This window comes from Choloepus didactylus, chromosome 2 (genome assembly GCF_015220235.1).
Source record: "Choloepus didactylus isolate mChoDid1 chromosome 2, mChoDid1.pri, whole genome shotgun sequence".
Lineage (NCBI taxonomy): Eukaryota > Metazoa > Chordata > Mammalia > Pilosa > Megalonychidae > Choloepus > Choloepus didactylus.
The window spans coordinates 123,683,846-123,698,534 of record NC_051308.1 but is presented as its reverse complement, the minus strand read 5'-3'; the positions used below and the strand labels follow the sequence as shown (position 1 = coordinate 123,698,534).

The following is a 14,689-nucleotide window of genomic DNA, read 5'->3' as shown; positions in this document are numbered from 1 at the left end:
TGATGTATTTGTGATGTTGTCAGACCCACTCCGAAGGAGAATGGATGGTGGTTTCTTATTGTGGCTTTAAGACCCATCTGCTGATGGGTGCGATTTCATTAGGCAAAGAATGTGTGGATGAATATGTGCTTGGGAGCTGTAGAATAGTAGTAGACAGAAGAATGAGAAAATATTTGTACCCTGGGGAAATGGAGTAGGATGTGAGCTATGTGAAATTGTCACAAAGATGGCAAACCGAGAAAAACCTCCCCCATATTCAAAAACTTCCTCCATATTCCATGTGTAGGTGGCACATCCCCATGGCTGGGTAGCTGCTGAACCATCTGTGACTTTCGTATGACCATATGACCGGTGTAAATGTGACTGTGGTTGAAGAGGACCAGGCATTAAACCTTTAGGCAGAGTTTAGGCATCACCTCTCTTCCCTAATCTCTCATGCTGGATGAGATTCCTCTCCTCTGGCTTTCTCACCACCCTGCACATGTCCCTTTCGTAGCATTTCTCATGCAATATTATAACCACCTGCCTACTTTGTCACCTTCACTGGTTAGCAAAACCGAGCATGACTATGGGTGTTGGAAAAGATGAAAAGACGATGCTGTTTCATTGAGGCTGGCACTGTGTAGGAGAGCGGCATGTTTCCAGTGACATAAAGCTGGGACCTTGTGTGTTCAGTTGCAGACCTGGGGTGTGTGTATGCCTGGGGCAGGGGAGGGAGATATTGCAAGAGGTGGGAGGAGGGCAGAGGAGATGAGTAAGGTGCAAAATGCTTATGCCACCTTCAGAATGCTAGGAATAATGTTGGTTAATGCTGGTTAATTCAGACAATACTAGTTAACTAGGTTTCACAGTTGCTTACGTTATGAATAAGGATCTATATCAATACTTCTTCTTTGTTTCTGAACTGCCTTCTTCAAATTGCCGTTTCTCTTGAGAATGGTAGCCTCTACAGTGAAACACACTGCAGATTAGAGGATCCTTTGGAGCATTTCCTCTTTTATCTAGGTCCATTGCTTTTCCTAGAACAATCCAGGTTTTAAAAATGATGCTAATATATATGCAATAGACACTTAGAACAGTGCCTGGCACATAGCATTATGTAAGTGTTTTCCATTAATATTCCATTCTGAGTCTGTGATGTCATGTATCAAGGTCCTATGTTATTTGTTTTGTGAACTCAAAAATGAATCAGACATGGATCCTGTCCTCAATATAATAGTATAATCCAGTAGGAAAAATAAGACAAGCAAATATGTAAATAAAATGCCATAAAGAAAATGATAAGTACTCAAAGTTCTAGGTGGAGCTTTTGGGGCAAGCTGGAGGGGTTGGAGAGGCAGACAAGGCTAGAGAAGGCTTCTTGGAGGAGGTGACATTTGAGTTGCATCTTGGAGGATGGGAAAGGTTCAGATATTCACAGCAGAAGAAAGTGCCTTCCAGGTGAGGTAAACAGTATGAACAAAGGCAGAAAAGAGCACACTTAGAGAGAAAATGTGGCTGTTTCGCTTTGCTTGGATTGAAGGTTGTGTGTTCACTAGAAAATGTGTCTTGAGTCACCTCCTTCTGGGTTCCCTTGCCCCTTTTTCTTCATTTCTTATGCCACATCAGTTGAGTTGCAGCAGATCATAATTGGGGGAGGAGGGGGGTGTCAGTTACTAAAAAGCATGAAAAATGGCTTTGTAATTATAGCCATTGCTAAATGTGTAATCTATCTATTCTTGTAATTATTAAGGCTTTTATTTTTTTATAAGCTGATTGCCTCCTGTTCTAAAACTTCCTTAATAATATGCAAATCAGGGCCAGGAGGAGCACTATAAATCTAGGAATGTGTTTTCCTTTGCATTTTATAATAAATCACCCACACGTACTGACCTGTGGCAGCTTTGCACATCTCCAGAGAGGCCCACCATCACATGGCTCAGAATAGGTAGGGGCCAACTCACGTACTCTCAGCCTCACTGAAAGTAGAAAGATCACTACCTCTTGGGTTTTCCATTAGCTTTCTGTTATGACAGACACAATATCATGACTTCTTTTCTCTTTCCTTGACAGTAATTCCGTTGTCTACTTGTGATAAATTACTCTGCCTTTGGCTCTTTAGCTTATTATTCACTTAACAGCTGAATATGCCCTTACAGAACGGTGTGGAAGTAGCCTCTGGCCCAAACTATTGGCAAGTCCTTCCACCTTTTTGTGCCTCAGTCAGCTCATCCATTCAGTGGGGATATTACTACATGCTGTAGGAAAACCACACACTTTTGCATTTATTAAAAACACTTATTCTTTTTAAAGGTATTTTCAGCTATATCAAGTTTTAAGTTAATAGAGATGATTTCTTAAAGTAAGACTGTTTCATTATAGTGCAGAATAATTCTGGGTTTTCCTAATCTATTTTGAACTTGAAATATAATCATCCAACAATGAGGGCTGGTAAATGGAAACTATAGCATAAAAATGCTGCACAGGGTTTGACACTTTATAAACCCAATTGTGAATAGCTCTGAAAAACCCAGAACAATCAGGGACAAATGGCCTATGTGCTCAATAAATATTTATTGAATGAATGAGTGAAATATTCTTTTCTGTATGGAGGGCAACTAAATTAAGCAAGTGAAATTAAACAACGATTAAGCACAGCCAAAGATTATGGAGTGAATGTATCTATACCTGGGCCTTTAATTTCTTTAAATCTTATTATGAATAATATAGCATACTTTAAAACAGTACCTACTCAAGTACATGTTTTGCTTACCTGCTTTCATAAAAGATTCTGTTTTTACATATTTGCAAGTGGATATTTATGCTGTTTTCTGAGACACTTAACTATGTCACAAGAAGTCTTGTTGTTTGGATTATGAATCCAAGGCAAGATAATCCTGGCACCCTAGTGACTGCTTATCTAAGTAGAAAGTATAGTGTTGAGAAGGAAAAGAGCTGGCCTGTTGGTCTTTTAAATCAAAGCTGATAAGGTAATCCTCAGGTGCTGGGCCATCTACCTGCAGTCCTCAGTCTCAGATATACCTCACCTGTAAACGAAAACCCTTTTTTTTTACAAATGAAGCTTGAAAGGGTTTTTTACAAATGAAGCTTCCTTTGAACATTTTTCTCCTTTGTTTATGAAGGGTCTGCATTTCTGCAGCTCATAAAAACAAAAGCAAGAAACCGTCTTTCAAGGTTTGCAAGCTTACTGAGTAAGTTCTTGACATAGATTGGGAGAGTCTGCAGTGTTTGGTTTTGTTGTTTACTCTTTCAGCTCTACGTGGCCACAGAGGCGATCCTCATTGCCCTGGTTGGGGCCACGCCATCGTACCACTGGGACCTGGCCGAGCTCCTGCCAAATCAGAGCCGCAGCAACCACTCAGCTGCTGAAGAGCGAGCCTTCGGGGACTGGCTGCTCACAGCCAATGGCAGCGAGATCCATAAGCACGTGCATTTCAGCAGCAGCTTCACCTCGATCGCCTCTGAGGTAACGTTAGGAACAGTGAAAAATGAAATGCAAAACCGGCCATTCTGATCACTAAATTAATGTTTTTCCTTGTCCAGATTGAACCACTCTTTTGCCGATTTAAATTTCAGCCACATCTTCAATTAACTTTCTAGTAAATTTGAGAGTTAAAGGTTTTAATATATCAAAGGAAAATAACCTATGAGAACACTTTCTCTGTCCTTTTTACTGCAGGTAAAACTAGTTACATGAAATAAGATATAAACCCCAAAAGAGTTAGTGTTTTGATTATAATGTCCCTTTGAAAAATGAATTAGATCTTTCATTTCTCTTTATTACATACACAACAATTAACAAAGTAAAAAGAAGTGTAATGGCCCATCTGTAACAACCACAGTTCATGTCAGGTCCAGTCCTATGCATAGAACACATGAGGTGTGTTGACTGTACACTATGAAATACAAACAGTGCCACTTGGTGTTGGCAGGAAGCCTTACTTTCAAGGGCGCTTTGCTGGCCAAGGAGAAGATTCTGGTAAGGGCAGCACCTCCTGAGCCAGCTGTAGATAAACCAGTTGAGGGTAGACAGTCTGGCAAAGAGAAGCCCTGGGTTAGGAGAGGCAGGATTTATGCTTAGTTGGAAACTCATGTACTGATTATTAAAAGATTGAAATACTTCTCTGTCTCTTGCCACTGTGTCCCACCCTTGGACTCTGTGATCCAGCAGCTACGGGGTTAATGCCTGGTGCAGCAGGGGTCCTCCAGGACTCTTCCAGCTCTCAGTTCTGATTGCTATGACCAGAATCCCCTTGGCTACTCCCCTGCAGAGACACCAGTGTGTTTGCCAGATGCCCTGCCTGCATCTCCAGTCCAGGCCTGGAAGCCACCCTGCTGAGCTTGTGCACGCACCATGGCACCAGCCAGCCTTACTCATTGTTGAATATTTTGATTATCACGCTTTGGGTGATTATCACTCTTTGGGTGGGGCATACTAAATCCTTAGGATTTCCCCCATTTGAAGGGATAATTACTGGATTAACTTTTTGAGTCACTGCCCAACGGTGTTTTATGACAACTCTCCAGCCCTATCACTCAAAAATCTCCAGTGATTATCCCACACAGAATACATTAGAAACCAAATGTGCTACATTCAAGAACCTTCATACTTTACAACTTGGTCCTGGGTATACTTTTCCAGCTCCAGCCTGTACTGCTCGTTTCTTCTCTCCACTCCCCAAGGGGGAATGTTTACTGTTTCCCACACATGCACTGAGCTCTCAACCTGTTGTTTCCTTGGCTTGGTCAGGAATGCCCTGACCATTCACCCCAGTCTCTACCTGGTGAAATCCTGCCTTTCTGAGGGCTCACTTTGAGTGTCATCTTCCCTATGAAATTTTCCCAACCCCCTCCCAAGAAGAAGTAAATACACTTTTTGTTTTTGCTGCAGTAACATTTTGTGTGTACTTATGTTTCAGCCTGTTGTTTGTAGTTCTCCTCTGTGTTTTAAAAGTCTTTGAGGTTAGAAACTGTGTTCACGTCATTTTTGTATCTTAGGGCCCAGTAACAACAACAGCAATAACTACCACCACAGTCACTACCACTACTACTACCACTGCATTTTACTATTGTTTAAAATAACAGGTAGCACCATTGAGTGATTACTATCTGCCAGACATTGTGATGTTTTACAAGCCTTATCTCATGTAATAGACAGAATAACTCTTTGAAGTAAACATTATTTTCTCTATTTTACAGATGAAGCAATTAAGATTCCTTGAGGTCAGGGTCAGCTAATAAGGGCAGAGCTGAGATTTGAACCCAAATTTGTCTTAACTCAGAAGCCTGTGCTCTTAATCATTGTGATTTTTAGAAATGGGTCCAATTCAAATTGGTACACGCATCTCTTAGATTCTTTTTGATAGATAACAGCAGCTAGAGATGTTTTTTAAAAATTTTTATTTGGAAATAATTTCAGCTTGACAGAAATTTCAAGAATAGTACAAAGAACACCCTTATGGCCTTTAGTTTCATCTGTGGTTAACAGCTGGCCTCATGGGCATTATAATTTGATCTTTCTTTCTATATATAATTTTTCTAAGCCATTTGAAACTTGCATATGCTAAAGTTCCTTTATGCCCAAATACTTCAGTGTTTATTTCCTAAAATTAAGGACATTCTCTTACATAACCACAGTATAGTTATCAACTTCAAGAAATCTAACATTGTATCTACAGTTTTATTTAATCTTCTGTCCATACCCAGTTTGGTCACTCAACCCAATAAAGACCTTGATAGCATTGTTTTTTCCCTCTTGTATTGGATCCAGTGCAGGATCACGTTTTACATTTAGTAGCCCTGGCTCTTTAGAATCATTTAATCTTCAGCCTTTGTTTTATTATTACATTGATATTTTTGCAGTATATGGTCCTCCCCCCCTTTTTTTTAATTAGGAGTGTTCTTTATTTTGGTTTTGGTTTTGTTCCTTATTTTGGTTACACATCCCCTGTCTGAATACTACATAAATAATGCTGTGTCTTTCTCAGGGTGTCACATCTGGAGACACACAATCTCCATCTTCTCCTCATTGATAATGTTAATTTTGATCATCCAGTAAAGATATTGTCTGCTTTCTCCCCTGCACACTGTTTTTTTTGTTTTTTTTTTTTTTTTTTTTAATTTATTTCAACAAATAAGTAGGCTACTGGGAATAATTTTAAGATTATGTAAACTTACTGATAATCATCAGAGGCCTCCTTACACACAATTTAGTAGCTATTGATGGTTCTTCCCTGAACCAATTTAGACTATGATGGTTGCAAAATGATGATTTCTTAACTATAGCACTTCCTCCACATTTACCAGTTGGCATTCTGCTTTCTGCTGTAAGCAGGAGCCCTTTCTTCTCCCTTTTCCTTCCTATCTATCTTCTCTCTGTATCTTTCTTTCTGTCTGTCTGTCTGTCTATCATCTATCTATATCAGTATGCACTCACAGATTCCTCTTCTTTTCAGTAATTTATAATTCATTATGGCCCTTAATTATTTTGGATGCTCAAATTATCCCCAATTTACTGGTGGGAGCCTCTTCAAGCTGGCTCCTCTGACCGTTTTTAATTAAATTTTTATTTTGAGTTGATTGTAGATTTACATGTGGTTGCAAGAAGTAATACAGAGAAATCCCGTTTACCCTTTACCTGGTTTCCTCCAGTGGTAGCATCTTGAAAACTGTAGTATAATATTACAAACAAGATATGGACCTTGATACAGTGAAGACCCAGAACATTTCCATCACAAAGAACCCTCATGGTGCTTTTTTACAGCCACATTCACTCCCTTCCTATTCCCACCCCCTTTACTCTTGGTAACTGCTGATCTATTCTACAGTACTTTAATTTTGTCATTTCAAGAATGTTATAAAAATGGAATCATATAACAGGTAATGGTTTGGGATTGGCTTTTTTCACTCAGCCTGATTCTCTGGAGATAGATTTATGTTGTTGCATATGTTGATAGTATGCTCCTTTTTGTTACTGAGACACCACAGTGTATTTAATCATTCACCCATTGGAGGACATCTGTATCGTTTTAGTTTGCTAATGCTGCAGAATGCTAAACACCAGAGATGGATAGGCTTTTATAAAACGGGGGTTTATTTGGCTATACAGTTACAGTCTTAAGGCCATAAAGTGTCCAAGGTAACACATCAGTAATCAGGTACCTTCACTGGAGGATGGCAAATGGTGTCCGGAAAACCTCTGTTAGCTGGGAAGGCACGTGGCTGGCGTCTGCTCCAAAGTTCTGGTTTCAAAATGGCTTTCTCCCAGGACATTCCTCTCTAGCAAGCTTGCTCTTCTTCAAAACATCACTCACAGCTGCACTCCATCCAGTCTCTATGAGTCAGCATGTTTTATATGGCTCCACTGATCAAGGCCCACCCTGAATGGGTGGGGTCACACCTCCATAGGAATATCCCACCGAAGTCACCACCCACAGCTGGGTGGGGCACATTCCAAGCAAATCTAGCCAGCACCAAAACATCTGTCCCACAAGACCACAAAGATAATGGCATTTGGGGGACGCAATACATTCAAACCGGCACATGTATTGCTAACAGGTTTTGGCTCTTAAGAATAAAGCTGCTATAAACATTTGCATACAGGTTTTTGGGTGAACATTTGTCTTCATTTTTTCTGGAATAAATGCTTAGGAGTTCAGTTGCTGAATCATATGATGGTTGCATGTTTAGTTTTGTTAAAAACTGCCAAATTGTTTTCCAGAGTGGCTATACCATTTTGTGTTCTCACTAGCGATGAATGAATGATTGAGTGATTGAGTCTCTCTGCATCCTTACCAGCGTTTGGTTTTGTCACTATTTTTTATTTTAGCATTTTTGATAGATGCATAATGATAGCTCCTTGTGGTGTTGTGTTAGTCAGGGTTCTCTAGGGAAACAGAACTAACAGGAGATATCTGTAAATATGAGATTTATAAAAGTGTCTCATGCAGTTGTGGAGCTGTATGAGTAATTCTGTAGGACAGGATGCATGAATCCAAATTCTGAGGGGAAGCCGCAACTCCAATGAAGATCTTCAATGAATTCCCCAGGAGAGATTGACTGGCTGAAGAAGAAGTGAAAGTTCTCTCTCTTCTCCCTTAAAAATCTTCAAATGATTGTATTAAATCCAGCTGATTGAATTCTCTCATTGCAGAAGATACTCCCTTTGTTGATATAATCAGCCACAGATACAATCAATTGACTGATAATTTAATAAACCAGCCTTCTGGTTTATTACCGGCTACAAATATCCTTGCAGTATCAGTTAGGTCATTGCTTGCTTGACCAGACAACTGGGCCCAAAACCTGACCAAGTTGACACATGAACCTAACCATCACAGGTGTTAACTTGCATTTCCCTAGGGGTTAATGATATCGAACATCTTTTCATGGGCTTATTTGCTATATATTTTCTTCAGTGAAATGTCTGTTCATGTCTTTTGTTCGTTTTTTTAGTTGGATTTTGTTTTTTACTGTTGAATTTTGAGAGATATTAGTCCTTAGTTGGGTATGTGGATTGCAGATATTTTTTTCCTCACTCTGTAGCTTGTCCTTTCACCCTCTTAATAGAGTCTTTCACAGAGCAAAAGTTTGTTTTTAATTTTAATGAAGCCCAGTTTATCAGTTTTTCCTTTTAAGGATCATGCTTTTGGTGTCAGCTGTAAGAACTCTGCCTAGTTCTAGGCTCCCAAAAATGTTCTAATTTTTTTCCCCAAAAGTTTGTTTTATGTTTTACATTAAAGTACAGGATCCAGTCTCAAATTAACCTTTTTATAGGTTGCAAAGTCTTATTCTTCTTCCATTAAATTGCTTTTGAACCTTTGCAAAAATCCATTGGACATATTTATGTGGGTCTATTTCTGGATTCTCTATTCAGGTCCATTGATCTATGTGTCTGTTCCCTCCATTAATACCACACAGTCTTGATTACTGTAGTCATATAATAAGTCTTGAAGTCAGGTAGACTGATTCCTCCCACTTTATTCTTCTTTTTCAAAATTGTTTTAGCTATTCTACTTCCTTTGCCTTTCCATATAAATTTTAGAATACTTGACATATCTACATAAAATCTTCTTGGGATTTTGCTAGGAGTTTCATTAAACTGTGTGTCAATTTGGAGGTACTGGACACCTTAAGTCTTGAGTCTTCCAGTTCATGAATGCTGTATGTGTTAGACCTTCTTTGATTTCTTTCATCAGCGTTCTGTAATTTTAGTCCTGTACATGCTTTGTTAGATGTATATTTGAATCTATACCTATTTCATTTTTTGGTGATTATAAATGATATGTCTTAAATTTCAGTGTCTATGTATTCATTTAATATGAATGAATATATAAAAACATACTTTTTATGTTTGTCTTCTATCCTGTAACCTTGCTGAACTATTACTAAGGTTTTTTTTTTTTTTTTTTTTTTCTTTTTCTGAAGATTACTTGGGAGTTTTAAAGACAATTACATCAAAAACAGGAATAGTTTTATTTCTTCATTTCAGATCTGTGTGCCTTTTATTTCCTTTTGTTGCCATATTGCTTTGGCTAGAACTTCCAACACAGTGTTGAATAGGAGTGGTGAAAGCATATGTCCTTGCCTTGTTCTTGATCTTAGGAGGAAAGGATTCACTCTTTCACCTTTGGGTATAATGTTAGTTGTAGGTTTTCTGGAGGTGCTCTTTGTTGAGTTGAGGAATTCCTCTCTCTTCCAATTTATTTGAGAGTTCTTTATTACGATTGGGTCTCACTTTTCTCAGGTACTTATTCTGCATTTATGAGCATGTGATCTTTCTTCTTTACCTTGTAAGATGGTAGATCACACTGCTGTTCAAATATTGAACCAGCCTTGCATCTCTGGAATAAACTCCACTTGGTCATTGTGTAGATCAAACTCTACTTGGTCAGTTTGCTGAAATTGAAGGGTTTTATTTTGTTAAGAATTTTTGTTTCTATGCTCATGAAGGATGTTGGTCTGTAGTTTTATTTTTGTATTGTTTTTGTCTTATATCAGATAGTACTAGCTTCATAAAATGAATTGGGAAGTGTTTCCTCCTTTTTTGTTCTCTGGAAGGGGTTGTGTAGACTTGTCATTAATTCTTCTTTTAAAGTTTGGTAGAATTCTCCAGTGAAATCATCTGAGCCTGGAGATTTCTTTTTCATAAGTTTTTAAATTATGAATTCAATTTCCTTCATAGTTATAAAATTATTCAAATTATCTATTTGGTATTGGGTGAGTTGTAGTAATTTGTGCTTTTTAAGGAATTGGTCCATTTTATCTGAGTTGCCAGATTTATGTATGTAGAGTTGTTTATAGTATTACCTTATTGTCCTCTTGATGTTTGCAGGATCTGAAGTGATATCCCCTGTTTTATTCCTGATACTGGTAATTTCTGTCTTCTCTCTTTTTTACTTTGTCAGTCTTGCTAGAGGTTTGTCAATTTTATTGATCTTTTTAAAGAACCAGCAGTTTGTTTTGTTGATTTTTCTCTATTGTTTTTTTTTTGTTGTTGTTCTCAATTTTATTGACTTCTGCTCTTATCTTTATTATTTCCTTCTTTCTGACCGCCTTTGATTAATATTGCTTTTCTTTTGCTATATTCTTGAAGGGAAACTTAGATTATTGGTTGGGTACTTTTCCTCTTTTCTAATATAAACATTTAGTGCTATAAAATTTTCTCTCAGCACTGCTCTGTGTCTTCCAAATTTTTATATAATATACTTTCACTTCAATTCTGTTCATTTTATTTTTTTAAATTTTCCTTGAGTCTTCTTTGACCCTTATTTATAGTAGTGTGCTGCTTAGTTTCCTGGTATTTGGAGATTTTCCTCTTAGCTTTCTGATATTGATTTCTAGTTTGATTCCATTACGGTTAGAGAACGCACTGCATGATTTCAATACTTTTAAATTGGTTGAAGTTTCTGTTATGGTTCAGGATATGGTCTCTCTTAGTATGTGTTCCATGAACACTTGGAAAGAATCTATATTCTGCTGTTGTTGGATGTTCTATATCCTTGCTGATTTTTTGTCCAATTGTTCTGTCAATTGTCAAGAGAGGGGTGTTGACTCCCCTTAACCTGAGACCATGACTGTCATTTTGGGGGTCTAAAAGCCCAGCTTCCTGCCCTCAAGGAAGGCCATGCTCTGAGGAGTAATTCATGTTCCCGAGCTGCCTTCCAGTGCAGGCCAGGGCTGGGGCTTCACCTGCAGTCACACCCTTGCTCAGCTTCTTCCCTTTCCTTGTCCCCCTTCTCCGTTAATGGTGTCTTCTGGAAGCACCTCTGTAATAAATCTCTTGTACCTGAAAAAAAAAAAAAGGAGTGGGGTGTTGAAATCTCCAACTGTAATTGTCAATTTGTCAATTTATCCTTTCATTCTGTCAGTTTTTGCTTTACAGATTTTGTAGCTCTGTTGTGTGATGCATACACATTTATGATTACTAAGTCTTTTTGGTGATTTGACCCTTTTTATCATCATATAATGTCCATCTCAGTCTTTGATACTTTTCTCTGGTCTGAAGTGTACTTTATCTAGTATTAATGTAGCCACTCTTGCTTTCTTTTGATTAGTGTTAGCATGATATATCTTTTTTCCTCTTTTTATTTTCAACCTTATATAATTATATGTGAAATTATTTTCTTGTAGACAGCATGTAGTTGGGTCATGTTTTTTAATGAACTATGTTAATATCTGTCTTTTATTTGATGTATTTAGATCATTCACATTTAGTATAATTACTTATATGTTAAAACTTATATCTTTCCTTTTACTTTTTGTTTTTGTTCCTTTCTTTTTTTGTTTCTTTATGTTCTTTTTCCTGCCTTCCTGTGGATTACTTGAACATTTTTTATATTTCCATTTTGATTTACTATAGTGTTTTTTGAGTGAATCTCTTTGTAAAGCTTTTTTTAGTGATTGCTCTTGATATTACATTGTGTATACATAACTTCTCACAGTCTGCTGATGTCAAGTTAAACAGTTCAAGTGACATGTAGAAACTCCACCTCACTTTACATCCCTTTACCTTCCTTAGTTTATAATTGTTTTAAATATTTCCTCCACATCTTTTTAGAACATTGGACAGTTTATAATTTTTGATTCAACTATCAAACATATTTGAGAAAACTTAAAAGGAGAAAAAAAGTCTATTTACTTGCCCATATTTTTGCTTATGGTGACTGTTCTAGTTTACTAATGCTGCTGGAATACAAAACACCAGAAATGGATTGGCTTTTATAAAAGGGGGTTTATTTGGTTACACAGTTACAGTCTTAAGGCCATAAAATGTCCAAGGTAACACATCAACATTCGGGTACCTTCACTGGAAGATGGCCAATGGCATCCGGAAAACCTCTGTTAGCTGGAAGGCACGTGGCTGGCGTCTGCTCCAAGTTCTGGTTTCAAAATGGCTTTCTCCCAGGATGTTCCTCTCTAGGCTACACAAAATGTCACTCTTAGTTGCTCTTGGGGTGTTTGTCCTCTCTTAGCTTCTCCGGAGCCAAAGTCTACTTTCAATGGCCGTCTTCAAACTGTCTCTCATCTGCAGTTTCTCTCTCTTCTCAGCTCCTGTGCCTTCTTCAAACTGTCCCTCTAGGCTATAGCTCCTCTTCAAAATGTCACTCTCAGCTGCACTTCAAAGTGTCACTCACAGCTGCACTGAGTTCCTTCTGTTTGTCAGCTCATTTATATGGCTTCAGTGATTTAATTTAGACCCACCCTGAATGGGTGGGGTAACACCTCCATGGAAATTATCCGATCAGAGTCATCACCCACAGTTGGGTGGGGCACATCTCCTTGGAAACATTCAAAGAATTACAATATAATCAACACTGATACATCTGCCCACACAAGATTACTCAAAGAAAATGGCGTTTTGGGGAACATACTACATTCAAACGAGCACACTCTCACTCTCTTTTTTTCCCCACCCCTTTCTCTATTCCTGTCTTACTTATCTGTCTTCTTTATCATTGCAACCCATGTATATCCACTGAGATACACATACTTGGATGTATATGTGATTATCTATCTGAACTCTGCATGGTAATACAAAATTATAGATATAATCATAGACTTATAAAGACATGATATCTTTTTCCCAGCACCTGTGCCAGATTTAAATACGTTCGTAGTTACAGGTGCATGTCTTATATTCTCCATCCCATTAGAGGGTCAGTAGTTGTTCAGCCTAATAGGAGTATTTAAAGGTATAAACATCACCTGTGCAGATAGTGATCCTCATTCTCCAGCAAGTGCTCCATGGATATGTCCATAGCTGTGGTGTGGGGAGGTGGCTGTCCTGGTTGCACAACTGGGCAACATCAATACACTCTATCTTCATGGGAATCCAGGGGATGCTCTGTGGGAACTCCAGGGTCATGACTTGGAATGAATTGTCTTTGAGGCATCCCAGCTGCTATAGTAGCTGCTTCCTGCCTTGAGGGGGTTCATGGTACTTTGCAAGAGTGGTCATGGCCTGCCTACCCTGTTGGTGGTGGAGTGTGAGTGGCATCACTGGCTCACACAGTGGGGCAGACATAGACAATCTCCACATCTTTAGCTGCAGCAAGGCCATTCCATTTATTGGGAAGAATTTGTGGGTGAGAGCGAGGAGTCTATACAAGTTTTAGTAGATGGAGGAGAGAGTGAAGAGGCAGGTAATAATGACTGCCTTTTCATGCACTTTTGTCTGAGGCTCTCTACCAAGGCCTTATTGCTCGTTTAGTCCTACCGACAAACTTGCTTCATAGCTTAAAAAACTGAGTCATGGAGAATTTAAATGATTTGCACTAAATCACATAACCGGCAAGTGGCTGGTCTTGGGTTCAGTGAGCTCAGATTATTTCTACTACACCAGTGATTCCCAAACTTTTTTTTTTTTTTTTAAGAGCAGAAGCCTCTACTCTTAATTGGCATTTCAGTATGTAAAAAAGCTAAATGCTTTGTCATCATTGAAGAGGGAGCAGAGTCCTGAGCCCCAGCACTTCTGCCATGTCCATCCATCCTTAGCTGCCCCAGAAGCTCTGCCATGGAGAACAGGGTGAAGAGCCCAGCTCTGCCTGGGCTACATGGTTTATTGATGGTGTAGAGACAAGGAGCACTGGTTGGAAGTATGGGTCAGTGGATTGGCAGGAACAAAGGTTAGTGAAGTGATGATGGGGTAGTAGCACATGCGCGTGCACACACTGGATTGAAAGCTAAATAAAATACTTACATCCATCTGCTGATCTCTTGCTTGATAGAGCCTGCAACCTTTGCCAGAGCAACTTCTAAGGAAGAAGGGAATAATAGTAATGCTTGTATTGCGGCTTGCGGATTAAAAATATAAGAACACCCAGCTCTCCACGTAGCTTGGTGACTTAGTGTCACACGATTAGTTAATGGAGGAGCCTGGCCACTGATTCCTGTGGCCTCTCTACTGTTGCATGTGACAGAGCAGTAAGGGGGTATGGAATCAGCCTTGCTGAATCACTGTCCTGAGCCCACCTTCTCCAAGATGATGGGCACCCTCAGGAGATTTGTATTAGACTTACGAGGAGCCTGGCCAGTGGCCCACCCAAAAAATCACTCACTCAGGTGTAACAGAAGTAGTAATGATTCAGTTAGGCTTCGTTAACTGTCAAGCCCAAATAAACCTAAATCTTTCCAGATATAACAAAAATAACCCCCACACAAAGGAAAATTAAATAAAATAACTCCCATG

At 38.8% G+C, this 14,689-nt stretch overlaps 1 protein-coding gene across 4 annotated transcripts in view; it reads left to right on the top strand.

Annotated features, from left to right (window-relative positions):
• The window catches only part of SLC22A15 (solute carrier family 22 member 15), a 141,933-nt gene that overhangs the window by 9,798 nt on the left and 117,446 nt on the right, over positions 1 to 14,689 (top strand). For 3 of the 4 annotated variants that reach the window (XR_005215266.1, XM_037826287.1, XM_037826285.1), the window contains exon 2: positions 3,254 to 3,466. The exons of the other annotated variant lie outside the window; for it this stretch is intronic. Coding sequence is in view for 2 of the 3 variants with exons in the window: in XM_037826287.1 (XP_037682215.1) it covers positions 3,254 to 3,466 (213 nt within the window). In the remaining variant the exon portion in view is untranslated. The remainder of the gene's footprint in view (positions 1 to 3,253; positions 3,467 to 14,689) is intronic. 4 annotated transcript variants of the gene reach the window in all.